The following is a 20,785-nucleotide window of genomic DNA, read 5'->3' as shown; positions in this document are numbered from 1 at the left end:
TTATTTTGGGTTTTCAGAGTGAAGAAGGCTGAATGCAAACCCATACATCACTTTTTGTATATTTTTTGGGGGGAAAAAGCAAAGCTCTGCATTCTGTAATATTTCTTTACAGTTGTGTACTGCTTTGTTTTGGTCTTTTCCTGTGACTCTATTGTGACAAAATGTCAAAAAGTTAAAGTAATATAAATACCTTTACATGGTATTTGATGTGTTGGAAAATCTCAACATCTTTTTTTTTTTTCCTTTTTATGGCAGGAGAATCAATGTGTTTTCCCATTTTGGTTCATTTAAATAAGGAACACAGCAGATTATATTAGATCAAATCTGAGCACATTTCGCAACCACTCCCTTAAACCTCTTAAAAAGAAGCCATCATCTGTATATAAACAGCACTAATCTTAAGAAACCCACAGACTTATCCTGGATGGTTGATATTGACCAGTGGATTAGAATGCTTTCAGTGCTGTTTATTCATTGATTATATGTGTGCAGGACAAAAGATTCACATGCAAAAAAAAGAAACCCTCAAAAAAACAGATGCCTCTAAATTCAGTGTCCCTCCTGATCCCATATAGTGGTGTATATATATGCTATGTTTTCTGATGGCATCTGCAGAAGGCCTATGTGGCGCATTCAGCACATGTGGACACTGTCAATGCGCTTGTGGGCGTATTCACTAAGCTCAAGCTCCCTGATAATATTGTCTCCAGCTTCCATCAAACATAAAGCATGGGGTAAAAGCTGGCATGAACTGAATGCAGACCTGGGATCTGATTCAGAGGTAAAAAAAACAAACAAACAAACAAACATACCAACAAAAAAATGGTTTAAGTATGGCATAGTAAATGCCTTGTGTCACTCTTCTTCCTCTCCTCTCCTCCCTAAACTGTGAGCTGTGCTTTATAGACAAACCAGCTGTTGTTATTCACATTGACAGCATTGGAAATGCTGATCAGATTTGTATGAGACCACTAGCTTAACTGTATTTTTTTCCCTTCCTTCCACTTGCCCACACTATGGCGTGAGATTTCCGAAGTACACGCAGTCCCTTCTAAGAGGAAATGAGGAATTAGTGATGGTAGAGGGAGGCCAGGAGCTTATTTTCCTTTCCTCCCTCTCTATCTTTCCTTCTCTCTCCCCCACTTTTTTTTTTTTCATTCACCACTTGTTTTGTCTGTCTGGGCCGGATTAAGGCAGAAACGGTGGTGTGTGGAGCATTTGCAGGTGAGTGGGAACGCCTCGGCGGAGTTGACAAACTGTCAGAATTTCATTTTAAGGGAAAATCAGAAGGATGTGTGTGTGATTGTATGTGGTTTTGGTTTTGGAATAAACAAGCAGAAAACAAACTAAACGAAGTGGTCCTTTCGAGATCCATTCATTTGGATTTGTTTTTGTTGAACGTTAAGAGTTATGCTTTATACAGGGAATGAAGTACTGGCTTGTGCAATGGTTGTTTTTTATTACCGTGTTTCCATGTTAGTGAAAAAAAAAAAACGACATCACAAAGACAGAAGAACACACCGGACAGCTCAGGGTTACAGGTGTGGAGAAGTGGGAAGTAGGGCTATCATAAACAACAATATCCCAAGCTTTGAACATCTCATGAGGAATTGTGTAATCAGTCATCTAGAAAAAACAAAACAAGAGATTTAGTTGTTTTAGTTTTAGTTTTATTGAAAGGATCCCCATTAGCTACAGCTATGCTGCAGCTCTTCTTCCTGGGGTCCTGAAAAAATATATACATTAAAAACAAAACAAAGAACACAACAAATAATTGAAAGAAAAAGAAAATACACAAACACATATACAAATACATATACAACATATACACATATTAACGTATATATGTACCCTCATGCGGGCATGCAATATATTATTAGCAGTCTGGTCTCATGCACCTGTTCAATAACTACATTGTTAATCTTAATATTAATTACAGGATTCTGATTAATATTATAATTTGGACCTAAAATCATGCAGTTAGTTTTTACAGTATTTAATGCCAGTTTATTTGATTTGACCCAATCTACTACAGATTGTAATGCTGTATTTAAAACAGTCTCTAATTCCATTTGGGTACTTGCTGGTGTATATATAGTTGAATCGTCAGCGTACATGACAATGTTAGCCTTATGTAAAATATATGGTAAATCATTAGTAAAAATAGGGTAGAGAAGAAGATCATTACTCAGAAGATTTCATGGGAAAATGGATAGAGATTAGTACAGGTCTGAGGCAAAGGTTCAGCTTCCACCAGGACAACAATACTAAACATTCAGACAAACATTTAATGGGATGCTTGCTTCAAAGCAATTTGATGCGTTCAAATTGCCTAGTCAAACTCCCGACCTTGATCATCTATGGCAAGGTTTGAAAAAATGCTGTCGGACTTCTGTAAATTGCCGTTCACATACATAGACTCATCTGAGCTGGTATCCTGGACGCTTGTAAGTGTGATTACAGCAAAATGTAGAAATTATTTAGGAGCCACGTTATTTTTCCTTCATCCTCAATTATGCTGTGAACCTTAACAAACGTCTTGATGGTTGGTGTTTAAATGCTTTTTGCACGTCTCTGTGTGTAGCACACTCACACAAATCTTACAGAAACGCAGCATATCCTACACACGTATGCAAATAACTGTTCATGTCTTAAAGCAGACACTTTAAACACACACACACACACACACACACACACACACCAACAAAACACTTCTGGTGGAGGTCATATTTCCCACAATAAATGAATTATATAACTATCCTCTCTATCCTCAATATCTGTAATCCGTGATATTGTTCCATAAATTTATGTCTTGAGTCACACACCACTACCCATCATTTCACCGGTGTGTCCCAGATCTGGTACATGATACACATGATTTATGTGTTAAAACAAGTCCCCTGCATTTTCCATTACAACTAATAAAGGGATAAAATATTTTCCACTCAGTGATGGATGAAGTCGGGCACACTTCACCGTCAGTTCATTTTTTAAGCAAACCCCTACCGTTCTGTGGGTAAATAAGCATGCATGTGTTTGCCATTGACTGCCAACCACCAACACTTTTTGCTCCACGCAAGACACCCGTAATATTATCAATTTGATTTATGGTGGCCTTACTGGATCTCTAATTCAGTAGCTGTCAGTTTATACTACAGTGGCAATCTGAAGCTCCCTTTCCCACAGAGCCTGTGTCTGTGCAGCATAAGCTCTTTGGCAACTTGGTAAAAATAGATAGGCAAAAACTCCAGTCAGAAAGAGGCCTTTAGAAAGTTCCTCCTCGTCTATGTCTGTCATACTTTTTGTGTTATTTGCCGAGATTACTTTCTGCAGATAGTCTATGCTTTTAGCGCCATACAGAAAGGCGTGTAAGCCCATCAGTCTGAACTCACTGTGTAGCAAAAAATGTTCATACCCATTCAACTTTTTTCACACTTTGTCTATTCATGACCACCAGCGACAATGTTTTTTTTTAAGAGTTTTGAATTATACAAAAGCACAGACTATTCACCAGTTAGGGGACGACAGTTGGTTGAACTGGATTTTACTCTGGGGCTCCAGGCAAAGGGCTGAATCCAAATGTGTGCCACAATTTTTTGTTTTTAATTGGTTAAAAACCATTGAAAAGGATTTTTTTGTTTTCAAATTGCCATTATGCACCATATCGTGTTTATCGTTATCATGAATTGTAAGACGACACGTTGAAGTCTGTGGTTGTAATGTGACAAAGTTGAACTCAGAGTAGGGCTGGACGATATAGAAAAAAAAGCATATCGATAATTATCAACAAATTCAAAACATATATTTTAAGTGCTGCCCTGGCCGTTTTATGCCGTTATTAAATTACCTGTTTTTAGATACAGAACACGCAAACACTGAATTCAAGCTCAACCCTTTATTTAAACAAGTTTTTACCAAAACTGCAAGTTTTTAAAAAAGAAAAAAAGAACGCATGCTCTCTGAACTCTTTGAAGGGGGCGGAGCTTGGTTCCTGGGTCTGCGTTTGTGATTGGTTGGGAGGATGTAGGTTAATATTACAGTCATTACATGAGAGGCTAGAATGCAAAAAGGAAGGAAAACTGTTCTTCTATTGAACTTTCTATTGACCTTTTTTTCTAACATCGATATAAGTCTATCGATCGATATATATATATATAGTTATTGAATTATCGTCCAGCCCTAACACAGAGCATATCTGTGGGTTATCATCTTTCTGTAGAGCTTGCCTGCTGCCTCTGACATCAGCCCCAACATCGTCTTGGTATTCCAGTTGATCAGCCTACCTGGACATGGTGGCCATTTCAGCTCTGTGCTGGCCTGGGGAGTATTTCCTGTATGTGGCCTGAGCCTAAGTCTGGTCCAGGGCAGGTGAGTGAATATATAATCTGATATTTTCACTGCAAGTACCTTTAAGCTAATATTTTATATGGAATTAGTTAAGTTAGGCCTAGAGGAAGACCGTGCATCAGGCAAACCTGAGAAGAGCAAGTTAATATTTTCTAAAAGAAAGAAAGAAAAAAATAATCCCCGAAAGCATCTGCAGCTTTATTTATTTCATCATTTGATTGCATCTACTTGAACCATCAGGTGTTTGGTTGCCAACAATGATGTGTTATCCTCTTAGATTCAAAACACCGCTGATCAGGGGGGAGCCCAACCCACGACTGGACCAGTTTAAAAAAATTGAGGCTATCATCTCCTCCGATCTAGACCACTGGCTGTGCAACCTGTATTTTCAGGCGAGTACTCAGACCCCCCCCCCTCACATGTAGTCACATGTATGCATGTTTAAAAACATGCATACATGTGACTCAACCGAAGTTGTGTTACTATGCAACTGCACGTTAAACGTTTAGAGCGATGGGAAAGCATGTGCATGAAGTTTAAGAACACAGTCCCTGTTTCATTATTTAGGTTGTTATGGAAAGTCCAGCGGGCGTTGGACGTTTGGTTGTTTTCTATGAGAAAAAGCATTTACGGAGAAATTGGAAATTGTCCCCAGAGAGAGAAAACGAAATCCACATCTTTACCCAATAATTCCGGATGCATCTGAGCTGATGCATTGATTAGATTAGTAAACATCTTAATCAAATTAAAAAAAAAAGCAGAACAATGCGCTCTCTCTTCTGTGTTTGCTTTTTTATCCCCTTTGACTGCGACATGCTGTTTGTATTACTCTATCGTTACTGTGGTCTACTGTTGCTTTGATTCCTGGAGGATATTTTTGCTTGTCTTTCCTAATGTAGAGAAATAACTAAAAAAAAAAAATCTGTATGTATACTTAGAGAGTTAACATAATGGTTACATGACACACTGTCAACAGCACTAGCAAAATGGCATACAATGATTATAAAGTAGAGAAAAGTGATCATAAGGAGTTGTAAAATGTTATATTCATATTCGTGGAACTTATACCTAGATTTCTTAGTCTTATCATTTTGTTATTTGTTTATGTGTGTGTTTTAGGTAAAGAAACTTCAACCTGGAACATCTGAAGGGACAGGGCCCTTTGTCGCACCATCAATGTCCCTCTCTCACCCTAAAATCTTACCCAAACCTGAGGATCATCATGATCTGACCCTTGCACAGCTGCCCCTCCAACCCCAGCCCGCATCCCATTCGCGCCTATGCCCTCGACCCCTTCTTCTTCAGTCCCAGCAGCACCTGTATGCGGGCTCCAGCTGCAGAGCAGGAGAGTCCTCCATGGCGCACTCTCACCAGGGTTCTCCTCTCCATCGATCAGCTCATTCTGCTTGCTCTTCTTCATCTCTGCCAGGTAAGGAGTCCGAAGCTAACAACCCCCCCCCCAACTGTGCCACAGGAGGGGAGAAAATGTCACTCTAATGTCTTGAGCTGGGGGACAAGACGAAAGGCAGTTCTCACTTACATCAACTCTCTACTGAGGTAAACGTGCTTAAGGGCAAAGTTAAATAAAGCCAGGGAGGCTGAGCTTGCGTAAACAAATGGCGTCTTCTTTGTTAGCTGGTGTGACAGAACTCATCGGATAAGCTTGTGTAAATTCTCAGTTATACGGGTCGTTGCAAAAGCAAACAGGCTGAAATCGGAGGCGACCGGACCTTCGCTCAGTTCTTTCTGAAAAGGTTTGGACACCTATCCAGGAGTCTTTGTCAGTTCTGGTGGCCACCAGAACTGACAAACACCCACAGGACCAAAGTGCTGTACACAGAGTTAAATGAACAGCAGTCATTTGATAGCATTAACCCAGTAATTAAATCAATAAGACCTAATTAATAAAACAACCATATACTAAAATGATTGATCAATCATAGATTCTCCAAAATAAAGTAACATGGAAAGATTTGTATTCATAAAATTAGTAGTAAAACAAATTGAACAATTTTAAAAGTCAGCATCTCAGATGGTGTCAAAGGCCAAGGAGAAGCGATAGATGTCAAGACGGGATTTAAAATCAGAAAGTGAAGAGACCTGTCTGATGACCAAGGGAAGTTTATTCCACAAGTGTGTCTTTGGCACAGTCAGATCAGGCTGATCAGCTGACCTGAGGGAACGGGAGGTTGTGTAGGGATGTTAGCAGCTCGAGTGGATAGGGCGGGGCAAGGCCTCTTACAGCCTTCAAAGCAAATAAAAGGGTTTTTAAATTAATCCTAAAATATACAGGCAACCAGTGCAGAGAGGCTAGAATTGGGGAGATACAGTCAAACTCTGGTGTGCCTGGTAAAAGAAGTGCAGCAGTGCTCTGTACTCTCTGAGGCTGAGAGATGCAGGAATCTCTGACTCCTTTATAGAGTGCATTACAGTGATCCAGCCGAGTGGTTACAAAGGCATGGGCTGCATAATTAAAACTATAACTTGGTTTAACACTTTGAGTACACTTTATTTTAGTAGATCTTGGTAAATGTTTCTGAATATAAAATAAATGGCTTTAACACTTAAAATACAAATAAGTCAGTCAAATTATAATCAATGTTGGACATTTTCTTCGTCTGTATTATCGTCTCAGGTACAACAAAAACACATGTTTGTGATTAATATAATAATAACCACTGTAAACTTTTTTTTTTTAAATCTGGCCTTTAAAGCTTTCCATTGTAAAACACAGCTAAATGTGTCATACATTGCCAATGACCTTAGAGTTAAGAAACACAGCTTTCAAGTAGCTTTGACTTTAGCATTTGTGCTGTTGCCAGACTAGTAAAATCCAGAGACAAACTTCTTAAATCTATTCCAATAGGAGGGCATCTGCTTTTTCTCCCTAACAACCACAGCTAAGACGTGCTGTTCTTCAGCGTTGTCTGCCTCAGGGTTAGGAAACCTACCTCACTAGCAAGTTTGACATTTGCGCTTTAGCCCTGCTAGCTAATGCTGAACATAACCCTCGTTTGAACAAACATCTTTCTCAACCACATACCTTAGCAAAGTTTTTCCATTTTACTGGATTCAACAGCTAAAAAAAACAACTCTTGTATAAGTTAGATAAATTGTAGCATTTTAAAAAAAGATAATTCTACTACTGTGGTGCATACTCCCCGTGTTAAATAGAATCAAAATAATAGGGATTGAATTGCTTGGTGATTACGCCAATTAATTGATTTAATAACAAATCTTTTAACTCTATTGTAACAAAGTGGCATGAAAGCTTTTTCCCTGACAAAGATAGCTCAGATGTGTTGTTCACTGGCAAGAGCTCCTTCAGGGTTGGGAAGTTTCGCTTGCTAACAAGTTTGACTTGACTTTTAGCGCTGTTGCTAAATTAATTACATAAGGATAGAAACAATTTATTGGTCATCCACCAAAAAATAAAAAAAATGAACAAATGAAATCCATATGGTTCATGTCTTTTACTAAGAAGTCTATCTTATTTCATAATAAAACCGATGTACAACGGATACTCTATACCAGCTTCACTGAGCTCTGTAGGAAACCGAGCACAGAAAATGACAATAAGATTTTAACATGATGTGTTAAATTCTGATTAAAATGTTTAGGTAAATTTAATTATCATTTAAACGTCTTTCATACCCTCTAAAGGTCATTTTTATGGTTTTGTCAAATTGCTTCTTTCTTTCTTTTTCTTTCTTTCTTTCTTTTTCTTTTTTTCTTTCTTCCTTTCTTTCTTTCTTTCTCTCTTTTCTTTCCTCCTTTCCTTCCTTCCTTCCTTCCTTGTGCACGTACCGCTCATCTTTATTTAACAGTTCTCAAAAGTTTCTGGGGTGCTCTGCTTTAAACATCACACAGGCTTTTTAATTACAAATGAGTTGTGACAGGTCTGCTGGGTAGCACCCTGGCCCATTTTAAACGTGATGCCGGCTGACAGCTTGGCAGTGTTCTCCCAGCACTGAAACATGTGGAAGAAATTGGTCTTTTACATTTCACAGCTTGTCGCTTCCTCTGCTACCTGACCTGTGACCCCCCACAGAGATCCTAACGCCCACAAGGGAAGTGTCCCCAACGAACTGACTGCCTTTCCAAAGAGAGAGACGGAGAGGGAGAGAGAGCGAGGAACGAACTTACTATGTGGGGATTTATGTTCGGCTACATAAGGCGAAGTCCTGCAGATCTGTTCACTGTAAGCCCTCGCCTGCACGGAAACACGCACCCTCGGTGTCTCAGGGCCAGGTGAGGAGGTTGCTCGAGAAGTGAACCCGATCCGGCGAGCGAAATAATGGATCAAAAGGTGTCCCGCACAACACCTCATCCGTGCCGCTCCCTAAACCAATCTGACGTTTGGGCCTCATTTGCATACAGATCAGTTCAGGTTGCATTACCTCTGGAGTGAATTATGGCGTTCAGATGGAACGATATGTCAAGGCCGAGCGAGGCGATTGGATGGACAACTTTAACCTAGCCAAAAATGGAAATCCAATTCAGTCAGGGAAAAAAAAGAGAAATGAATTATCCCCCCCCTGCTTCCCCAGTTCTCAGTCAAATCGGGGAGAGGGGGTTTCAGACGTTTCCTTTCTATTTCATGCTTACCTATTTCTGATGCTGATGTGTGCTGTGGTGGGATCACTTTCCCTGTCCGTGTAATGCCCGGATTTTCCTTAATACCCGCTTGTCTCGGAGTCGGGAGTGCATCGAGGCCGCTTGTCATTTACAACGCGCACAAGGCTTGACAGTCAAACATTAGGTTTTTCCAATCCCGAGGCCTTAAGTTAATTAATCCCTTTTATGATAAAAGAGAATCACTATGCTTGTCATGTGTCAACAGAAGCAAACCTCACATCCCGATCTAAAAACAATACGTCAGGCATGTTGTGCGCAGAGCATCGGAGGATTGCCGCAAACGCTGCAGACTGTGAATTTGTCATTTTGTGTTTCCGACGAATTAGTAGTTCCATGATAATAATCTGATTTACCTCGGAGGACTTGCCATAGCATAATTAAGTGTATTTAGTATTTTGGTGATTAGCTAGAGGCACGCTGGGTTGAGTGACCTTTCACATTAACAGAATGATCCAGTTACACTAGGTTTGTTTGAACCCAAATGACAAATTGGATCAGTGTCTTGTGTCCTGATGCTTGTAGTGGATCATTATGAGCATGCTTTTTTTCCCCCATTAATTTATCTGAGCATCCAAACACCTCATCACTCAAGATGATGTCATGGATTCCTCATCTAATGTCCTTTTTGGAGCACTTCCTTTCAAGGCTCTCTACACTTTACTCCCAGTTGTCGGACTTTTCAAACCACATTGTCGTATTATTGCTCTAGTTGTTCTCTGTGTACGCTCTGTAAATACAGTCTGACTCAGACTGTATTCAAACTCAAGTTTGAACAGGATTTCCGGAAGCCCTTTATAAAGTTTTTATAAAGTTTTCAGATTTTCAACCTTTTGCTGATATATGCAAAGCAAGCCAAAAGACCTTTTGTAGAAAATAAGGCAATACCCTAATAAGTTTATCGATACCCCATAAAACCTTTTCACGTTTTGTCATATTACTGCCCCGACGGCAATATATTTTCTGTGGATTTAATGAAATACACTAATACAAATCGGCACATGATTGTTTCAGCGAGAAGAAAAGGTTTCATTTTTGTTTTTATAATTAAATAAATTAAGTCTTGTGTGCATTCCCCTTTGCTCCAGTGTTTGCCATTGGAAGTCCCTTAATTAGTAAAGTTCATAACTTTTAACTAATCTGTTCATTCTAGTTTCAGCTGGTGCATACATCACCTGTATGAAGTGTAAATACAGCTGGCCGGCGAGGGCCTCAGAGGTCTATTAGATATTATTGTTAAGCAAACAACGTCATCCAGGGACACACCGCATAGGTCAGGGATAAAGTTTTAGCAGTAATGTGCAGGACCAAGGCAAACTTTTGGAAAAAGATCTTCCGACAGGATGAGACAGAAGCAACCTTTGAAAGTTTATATTTATGTGAAAATGAGCGTTGCACATCACTCCACTGTCCATGAGATAAAGCATGGTGATGGCAGCATCATGGTGTAGGGATGCTTTTTTTCCATAGTTGCTCTTCATGCTGTCTGACTGAGCTTAAGGTACTTTGCAAAGAGAGATGGGCAAAGATTCAGTCCGAGATGTGCAAAGCTGGCTGGTAGAGTCATACCCTAAAACTCTTTCAGTTTTAAGTGCAGCAATACGTCACCAAATTATGACTTAAATGCAGAGCACATTTTTTGCCGTTTTCCTTTTTGTAAAATTTTTTAAAAAAACAGTGTATCATCATCTTTCTGATTTGCAGTTTAGCAGTACTTTGTGTTGATTTGTGTTGAAGGAAAAGTGATTCTACGGTCTGATTAGAAATTCACGTTGTTTAGACCTTTTTATTGGGTAAAAAAAAAGAAGTTTCTAAAAATGATAAAACATTTTCCTTCGCTCAAGTGTGCGTGCGCCCACTGAAGTCTGCTGTTGTAATGTGACAGCATGTGAAAACGTTGAAGGGGTATAAATACTTTTCCAGGTACAAACCTTAGTGTGAAGTTAATGTCTGTTACTGACATTGAAATGCAGTAGATTAAAAGCAAATACGCTCTTTTCTCAACGCCACACCAAAGCCCGTACATCATTACAGCAACTTTAGCACGGGAGCTTATGGACTCAGGGGCGCGATCTGCAAGTTGATAACCTTTGATTCTGCAGCAAATCTTGGCCAGTCATCATCCAATTATGGGCCTAGATGAGCAACAACTGGCCCCTCGCTCGCTCTGGTTCCATCCCGCCGTTAACACAGTAATGGGGCCTTGACAGCGGTGCAGCCTTCAGGCTTTTTCTTCACTCGACCTGACTTTGTTTGTAAGCTGCACGCTCTCATACTTCTACCCCTCAAAAGTGTTTGTGCATATATGCAAGTGTCTACATTGATGTCGTTGCCTTTTGGTGTGTGGGTGCATCGATGCAACGTGTGTGTGTGTGTGTGTGTGTGTACCGGTCTTAACATAGCTCAGAGCACTGGGGGTGGGGAGAACAAGGAGTTTGTTGTTGGCCTTGGGTGCCCGGAGAGGCTGGAGTTGTGGCAGCTCCAGCCTCTTAGAGTTCACGGACGTAGCCCTTAGCTGTCGAACCAGTCGATGCTGCCTCCGCACTGGTTTCGGTTCCACAGCATCTGACCATTAGCAGGCAGGGGCCCCAGTGTAATGAGTGTGTGTGTTCGCTTGCGTGGCTTTAGACGGCGTTCAAATCCGTGGGGGTCCAAGTCTACGAGTGTACACGGTTGCTGATGTTGCTAATGGTGGCAGAGATTTTTGTGTGTGTGTGTGTGTGTGTGTGTGTGTGTGTGTGTGTGTGTGAGTGTGTGTGTGTGGTTGTATGCAGTCATGCAAAGGAAAGGTGGTGGTGGGTTGCAACACTCTCTCTCTCTCAGGTTGTCTGCACACGCGTAGAGACAAAACACAGATTAACACAAATTTCGTGGTAAGAATTTACGATACTAAATATCTAATTTCATTAATTTAGTTTCTAAAAGGCGTGGTCCGTTTACTTCTTTAATGGATCTTTAATAATGTGTGTACATTTCTTTAGAACATTGATGATTATGATGACTCATTATTGAGTTTACAGCTAATGTATGCAATGGAAGATGTTAAAGTAGAGTATATTAATATAAGCAAAGCAGCCAAAACACAGCCTTAGAAATAAAATACATCAATTATTTCTGTGACATTTCTGTGAAATTTGTCATTTTCTCTACATTTGCAAGTACTACAATTTAGCTGTCAGAAAGATATTTTATGTTGTAGTCAATATTACTGATATAGTTAATCCTGTGGCAAGAGAAGAAATTATTATCTTCCCCGACTTTTCCATATGTATTATATAGATGTGACTGGTTCCATGATGGGGGCAAAAGTTTCACAAAGTGGGATTTTTACACGTATCAAGCTAAGGTTTACTTAATTACAACCTCCAGGCAAAGCAGAAACCCCTTTTTGAAATTCTGTGAATGTTAATATGCTAAATAATGCAGATCCTCGACTCTTCAAGCATGAGACACACATCTGGTGGCTTACCGTTTAAATTACAGCGAGAAGAAGTGAGACAGCTATAGAGAAAAGGGGGAAAAAAACTGGAGGATGAAAAAGATTGCAAATCTAAATTTGCCAAGAGAAGGAGAAAGGATATAGGTTGTACGTGACTGTTAGTTTGCTTTTTGATTTTTCATGATTTCCAATTGTATATTTAAAGCATATTTAAACCGCTTTCACACTGACTTGCAAAGTTTGTCCATACATTTTACATTTTTATAAAATTCAGAATACATTTTTGTATTCTGTTGTAGTTTTTATATTGTCCAAAACATTTTACATATTTAATTTATTAAATTTTCTTCTCCACTGTAATTGAATGTATAATTGAAAAGAAGTTGATGCTCGGTTTAGAAAATCATAGTTATATGCAAATCCTTTCTTTTGTTACAACTCTGTACAGTATTATATATATATATATATATATATATATATATATATATATATATATAGGTATAGGTTTTGTGTTTTAAACATGTTTTGTTTCTTGTTCTGTTTTCCTTCATTGTGTTTCTGGCAACTGTTAACATCTAATCTACAGAGTTTGTTACAACAATTGTGTATTGCTGGACAAACTTTTTCATCTTAGTTTCCCATTTGGAGACTTAATACAAATTATTTCTTGTTTTGGGGTGAAGGGAAGAATGACTCCCCAGAAGTATTTTCAGGAAGTGCTGCGGAGAAGACTGATCCATGTCGGGAGAAAGCAGACGGTGGCTTCCAGTGCAAGGTAACGCCGTCATGACGAAGATGCGTTTGACCCTTTAAAATGAGCCATTCCCCCCCCCCCCCCTTTTATTCCTTTACCATTTTCTTCCCTCTTCTTGCCCTTCTCTCCACCCTACCGCTTACCTCCGCTACCTATTATCTGAGATTTGTCAAAATACATTTCACACTAACAGGTACTTTTCAGCCTTCAAAGCCAGTTTTGATCTGCTTGACAAGCCACAGCAGCTCAAATTCTGTGAAATCAGCAATGGCAGCCAGGCCTACTCCTTTTTCTTTTCTTTTTTTTTTTTTTTTCCTTTCTCCAAACCCTTCCGTCCTCTGAGTGATCAACATAAGACTTAAAGTAAATTAATCAAAGCCTGCATTTTACCTGCCGCACTTTGAAGTGGTAATTGGAAAATTGCGGCGTGTGCTGATCCGGCGTTGCAGCCTCTCGGTCCTCCTCTGCCATTGTGCCTCGGCAGCGGCCTTTTGTTGTTGCCATGTTTTTGTTGGGCTAGTTAGAAGTCTGTGAACAACATCAAGCCTGCCTCTCTCTCTCTCTTCACTTCTCTTCTCTTCTCTTCCACGTTCACATTATCCTCTCCAGGCTCCCTCCGCCGTGCCCTACAAGTCTTTATTGTTTCTAACCTCTTTGTGCCGATCTACCAGAGGCTCCTCGGAAGACCATTAATCAGCAATGTCCCGGTAAATAAATGAGTTTATTATATGAGGTTTTTATTTCTCCGCAACCTCTGTCCACCGTTTCTTTGCGCCCCGCCACGCTGCGTCTTTAAAACCTGGCTAACTCTGTCAAACGTTGCCGTGTGGAACCCAGTTGTCTAATGATTAAGTGGAATGATCTCCAACCTGCCTGAGCCTGGGAGCACTAGGGATCAGATTTCAGCCCTTCAACCTGCAGTGCAGGCCTAATTAAAATGAATTTTCTCCAGGCAACCCCTTTGCCCACGGGGCAGGACTCCAGCTATATACTAAATCCACTCTTAAGGTATTGCATTAAATTTATTGTGGGGAGACACTGGAGAACATTGTGGTTTATATATCTCCGGCATTTTTTTTTTTTCTTCTCCCTCTTCCTCCTCGTCTCGCTCCTTCTCTACCTTATATTGTGATCATCACTCTGGAATCCAAGCGTGCTTTGGCAAAGATTGCCCTATGAAAACGGATGGCGCTTTTATGGGAATCTGCCCGTTTACTACTTCCTGGGCCTAGGATGCAGCGTGAAGGCAGAAGGGAGGAGGGCAGAAGGGAGATGAAATAGGGAAAGGTTGAGTGAGGGAGGGGTGTTGGGTGAAAAAAAGAAAGGTTGCTTATTCCAACTGTGGATCTCATTAACATACATCGGTGTGTATGTCACAACTTCAAGCAGAAAGGCACTAAGCCCACCCAAGGGCAACACAGACAGGGCTGACAGGGCCAGGGAAAGCAAGCCGTTAACATGTTGGCGGCTTAACAAATAATATCTACTCCCAAGTACCTTGGTGAAAAATTTTAAATCCCACTTCCAGACTTCGTTTGACTGTGTTTATGATGATGACAGTAAACGACTTGTGTGCAGGGAAAACAAAAAAAAAAAAAAAGAAGAAGAAGAAAAAAAACTGTGCCAGCTGCTCCGACATCGCATATTTAACGGCAGCATCGCTGTGCACACACTTCCCGAATGAACCCGACTTGAAGGATGGTGTGCCATATGCGATTTCGCCGTCACTTTTGTCTCGCGTCAGTTGCGGCGCGGGTTGAGATATAGGAAAAGCCCCCCGAAATGTCTCACACACACACACACACACACACACTGTCGCAGTCGCCGTGTGCATCCTCCAAGATAAATTCAAAGGCCTGTTTCCTGCTTTGATTACAAATGACATCCGTATGTGTTCTCCCCGATTTCTGCTCCTCACAGAAGAAGCCAATCAAGAAGACAAATAGCTGCGGCCCCAGCGTGAGCGGCAGAAGCGTGCCGCCTCTGCAGGCAGACAAACAGAAGATGCAGCCTTCACTGGAGAACCTCTCCATGGAGGAGATGGAGGGATATACTTTCTTTTTACAGTAAGTCTCACTAGGTAACCGTCCTCAAGCTTGCGCGAATTAAGATCACATCAAGCAGGCAGGATGACGACGACGCGATCCTTGACGTGCGTTTGCGCCGCTGGTAATAAAACGTCTTGAAATCCAAACAGAGGTTTCACATCCTGCCACTGATTAGAGCACATTTACTCCAAAAGAGTGCATGTTAAGACATGAATATTTTTAACAAAATCACAACTCATCTTTACACCCGTAATGACTGATTCAAACCTAAATTAACTGAGGCATCAGAGTGTGTAGAAACTTCTACTTAGATCAAACTAACCCTGGGTTTCCTGTTCCTGTGAGGCGTAAATGCGAGGGGGCATAACGGCCTATTGACCTTGACATCTCTTCATGATAGGAAAGCCAAGAGAACATGTTATTTCTGTAAGGCTGGAGGGACAGTAAGAGTAAAAAATAAAAAAACAAGGCAAGGACCCGCGGTTTTCTTGCTGTCATGCACAGTGAGCAGGATGGAAAGGGAAGTGAAAGAAAACCTTCTCAAGCTCATCGTTAGGGAACTGCAGCAATGAAGGGTGTGTTGAGGTTTCCAGATCTCCATCAGATCGTCATTATATGCCAACCAGTTGTTGGGAAGGGATGCCAGAGAAAAGCGTGACTTACTCCTACAGTCACTGATGTTCTATCTTGAAGTTGTTGAGAATGTTGCTCATATCCCAACTTTGTACCTGAAAAAGTCAGAAACAAACGGACCATTGGGCCGCAGGATGTTTCCAGGACGTTTTGTACCTACTGTGACAATCGATGATTTAAACGTTTTTTTTTTCTATATCCTCTATTCCCCTGGTATATTACTTTAGAGATATTCGGTTGTATGGTTCCTATAAATATCATCCACCATTAGAGGTCCTGATATCTCACATTTAAGGAGAGCCAGCTGATCTAAACTGGGATCTGAACCATATTAAATGAAAAAGGGTTTGTAATCCAAAGTGTTTAGAAAATGATATACAATCAAATTAAGAATATTCAGCATTTGACCATTTCTATGAATATTTATTCCCATAATTCAATAATGGAATTAACACTGGTATAGTTATGGTATGATTTGTTTATAGGTACAAAATGGAAGAGAAAACTGAGTCAGGGAGAAAACTGACTCAAAGTCATTTGGTAAACTCTACTGGGACTTTAATTGAAACAGCATACTTTGGTATGAAACTGGCTTTTGAGTTTTTCTGATGCAAACACCAAACATCCCACGTGGGTATGATTCTGAGGCGTCCCATAAATACGTGGAGAAGTACTCCACTAAGTATGGAAGATAATCTGTGATTCTGTGGGTCCACTTTTGTTTCAATGACCCTGGAACCCTGATTAGAGTATCATGAATGTAAAATAATCCTGTGGAGTGAAAATGTCCCAAAATCTCCCTGGTAGACAACTACAGCAACTTCTTTATTGTAAGATGATGCAACTCTAATAACAGATGAAATTATTTTAAGACTTTTTACACTTTTTTTTTTCAACCAATCTACCACCAATCCAAGAATAACAAACAGGGAACAAAGCAACTCTAGGGCCACTTCGTGTGTGGAAATTTGTGAGACTTTGGATCAAATCACCACTATTTGTATCATTTTAACGCAGATTCAAATTAATTTTCACACAAAGGGATCAATGTGTTTGTTTTGTATTTATTTTCTATATAAAGCCAAATAAAGCGCACCTTGCTAAAACTCCACATTAATCATAATGCAACTACATGTCTCCACCGTTTCCCTGCTCCCATAACTATAAACACAAAGTAGGTTTGAAAATAAAATGTCTTTTGTCCACAGTGTGGCTTTAAGCATTTCATTTTAATTTGAAAAAAAAAAAAAATCAATTTATAAAAAGAACAAAAAACAAACAGACCAGAGAATTTCAAACAACTTTGGTCTTTTTCATTTGAAGCAACAAGGTGAGGTCTCAAAAACAGCCTAAAAGTGAAATAGCCTATTTCAATTCAAAAGTCACAGGTATTTGTTTTTTTTTATTTGAACTCCAACTAAATTAAGGGGAGGAGAGGGAGAGTCTGTATGTGCAAGAGGAACGTAAGGCAAATTCTCCCAGGAGATTTAAGGGAACCCTTGTTTCCTCATTTCTGGGAGTTTGTAATTTATAGCTGCTGGTCACATATTAAACAAGATCAGAGACTACTCCCTGACATCTTCTGAGCATACTCAGGGAATTCAAATGATTACGAGCGTATCCTGCCAACAAATGACGACACAGGGACTGTCTTGGGGGTGTGGGGGGGTGCTTGAGCACAGAAGCCGGGGCAGACTGCACACAAAGGGACACAATTAAATGGTTTTTCACGATTATTCATAGGGCTGCTTTTTACCTCTGAGCGGTCGTCGGTTGGGCGAGATGAGACATTTCTGTCATTTACACACACGAGTTGTGTTGAGTAAGAACTTCAGCATTTCCCCTGACACCCTGTGAAGGTGCTGCTGCTATTGATTTCGTCTTTGCGAGCACTCACTTTGCAGCGACTCCGAGCTGAAAGCTCCTCTTTGCCCTTCACCTAATCAGACTATTAGGAAGGTACAGTGCGAGTGTTAAATTTTACAACCAAGGCGGAGACACTGCAGCATGAAACTCCAGCCATCAAGCCTCCTGTCCTGTGTCGATCGAATTGCTCTTGGCCTCTCTGCTACTGTTAGACTCACAGATATCCAGGCAAAAGGGATTTTTATTTTATTTTATGGATTCACTTCATGTCTCTATTTGTTATGATTTTATCACCATTCATTTTTGGTTGTGCCAATGTATATATATATATTTTTTTTTTTTTCCTGCATACGAAAAGTGTTTGCTTGTGTTTATGTGCTCATCGGATACTGAGTGCGCGGGTTGTGCACACGCGAGTCTGCATATTCATGTGCTTTACGTGCAAAGAGGATTCATACCACAGTGATTGAGGGATATTACTGCCATCTATTGAGCTGCACGAGGCTTAGCTCATTGCGATTTTTATGGGGCGTCCTGACACCAATGTGCAAATCAGGGGCTAATGCATAATTAAGCACACACATGGAAACACAGAGATTCAGATCAGATTGCTGAAGAATAACAAAAATCCCGTCAGATATTGCATTTCTATAAAAAGTCAGGTTGGGGACTTCATTCAGCTTGAAAAATAAATGTTCTGGGGCGTATTGAAGGAGAGCTTAATACATTCGGTAGAATTCCATGAATTATGCATGTAAAGGGATAATTCTATTGAAACTTTCCAAATAATAGTTCTAGTTTAGATAAGGAAGCAAATGCTTTCTATATTGTATAAACATACACAGACATACAGTATGACACAACTGAATGAGACTTTCAAAAATCACGTTGAACTTATTTTTTGCCCCCAATATTTGCCATGTACTCACCTTAAACTTTAACAGATTTATTGGGATTTTTAGTCAGAGAACAACATAAAGTGTTATAATGTGTAATTGTGAAGTGGAATGAATATGCTCTAATATTGTTCAACATTTTTTTTTGTGAATACAAATCTGAAAAGTTGGGGCAGACATTCGTTTAAAGAACCTTTTACACTTTTTTCCCGCTGCTATAGTATAAAATCCTGTGAAACCAATTCCCTTTTAAAGACATCTAATTAGTAAAAAGAGAGATCCGTGGTAACTCTGAAGAAGCTGCAGACAGTTCCAGTTTAGGTGGGAGGATCTTTTAACTTACGCACATTTAGTTTCTGCAGAGTTGTTGAACTATTGAAAGAGGCCGCAGAAGATTACCTCTGTGATCCACTGCAGACATATCTAAAAAGGTGCTCTCGTCAGAGGAAAAAAAACAAAAATAACTTCTTGGCCTACATGCAAATAGCTATGGGTGGTGGAGGACTGCTAACCTAAACCCACCATGTCCATAGGGAAAGATTGTGGTCTTAGCATCACGATGTGGGTTTGCCATTATCTGGAACAGGAGGGCCAGTCAAAGTTAATGGAGAGAGGGCTAGAGCTAAAAACCGGGCGATACTGGAAGAAAAACTTTAGACCATGTTGGAGGATAACCTCCAAGCAGGTCAGTATAGAGGGAGAGCACCAATGGAATCGATTTCGTCAAACCATCTTCATGGGTCAGGAAGGGCCAAACCTCAATCTAAGTTTTAGCATTATCATAAGCAGTGATGTTCACAAATGGTCTTTGTCCAGTTTGCCATAGCTGTTTATAGATACACAAACCTGGTAAAGGCATACTGTACCTCAAAAAGGCGGTGCCACTAAGTATTGACTCTGACCTGGCCTGAATGCAAATGCAAGCCACACTTTTCAGATTTTTATTTGCATATATATATATATATATATATATATATATATATATATATATATATATATATATATATATATATATATATAAAGATTTGAAAACCATCCATCCCTTTTTCCCTTATATTTAAAAATTATTATAATGGTCAGACACTATTTTGATATATAGTATCCACTGGATATATAGTAACTATATCCAGTGGTCTGTATCTCACTATATTTATTCCATTTTATGACGCTAGGTGATGCTACGCTTTACCTACTGAAATCACCAGAAAAACACAAAAATAAATGTTTTGTTAGTTTGAATTGTTTTATAATATCCATTATGCTTATAGAGTTGGCAACATCTTGTTCAGGATTAACCGGGGTTAACATTTACATGCTTTTCGTATTTTAAGGTATAATGACAATGAGGGACAATGATTTGGCTAAAAAAAGCCTAATAGTTGTGTGGAAGGCCTAGATAACAAGTCTACTCCCTGAAATTCAAATAAAAATACTCTGCACCTTCTACTGCAAGTATTGACACACACAAAGTCATTTCTGATCATACGAAAAGGAAAAATATATATAAAAATAAGTAAGAGCGGTTCAATTCTCTTTGGTTAAACTATACTTTGCTGCTGATATCCAATTGAACATGCATGAAAGATTCATGCAGACCTTCCAGCTTATTTGATGTCGGCATGTGTAACTTAACTGCCTTTTTTTTCCCCCAGAATGTTGCCCACAATAATCAAAGCACTTCGCTCAATGCACTTGTTGTTATTGATTGGAGCATTTTGGTGCTTTTGGACGAATCAAAACATACTCAGATTGAGTTAGTTTGCCAGTGCAGCAGGAGTTTTGGCAGGATCCTTTATTCTAAGTTTGGCCCTAACGCCTGTTTAAAGTGATTGTCTTCAGAAATGTGAAGATGTCGAGTGTTTATTCTGTACATCACTGTACCTAAACTTCAACAGTGCCTATAGTCAATTAGCGTTGCATTGTATCCCACCAATGTCACTATACTATTTTTTTTCTTTCTCCTCTCGTTTGAGGAGAGAAACCTGTTTTAATCAAAGTCATTCTCACATAGCAATTAGATCTAATTAGTCCAATTACCAAGATTCTAATTACATTAAAATATACCCCCTAAATCTCATATCAATTATAGTATGTGTGACGTGTCCTGGTCTGGAGACAGGAAAAGACAATGAGCGGAGACGGAGCTCGGTGGAAGCTACGGAAAGAG

General features: G+C 39.7%; 1 protein-coding gene across 1 annotated transcript in view; it reads left to right on the top strand.

Annotated features, from left to right (window-relative positions):
* LOC105927223 overlaps window positions 1-20,785 on the top strand; it is a 108,196-nt gene that overhangs the window by 30,944 nt on the left and 56,467 nt on the right. The window contains exons 12-16 of the mRNA XM_036134718.1: window positions 4,220-4,368; window positions 4,625-4,739; window positions 5,467-5,776; window positions 13,105-13,196; window positions 15,096-15,241. Coding sequence (XP_035990611.1) covers window positions 4,220-4,368; window positions 4,625-4,739; window positions 5,467-5,776; window positions 13,105-13,196; window positions 15,096-15,241 — 812 coding nt within the window. The remainder of the gene's footprint in view (window positions 1-4,219; window positions 4,369-4,624; window positions 4,740-5,466; window positions 5,777-13,104; window positions 13,197-15,095; window positions 15,242-20,785) is intronic.

This window comes from Fundulus heteroclitus, unplaced genomic scaffold, assembly GCF_011125445.2.
Source record: "Fundulus heteroclitus isolate FHET01 unplaced genomic scaffold, MU-UCD_Fhet_4.1 scaffold_9.2, whole genome shotgun sequence".
Classification (NCBI taxonomy): domain Eukaryota; kingdom Metazoa; phylum Chordata; class Actinopteri; order Cyprinodontiformes; family Fundulidae; genus Fundulus; species Fundulus heteroclitus.
This window is presented reverse-complemented; position numbering and strand designations above follow the sequence as displayed.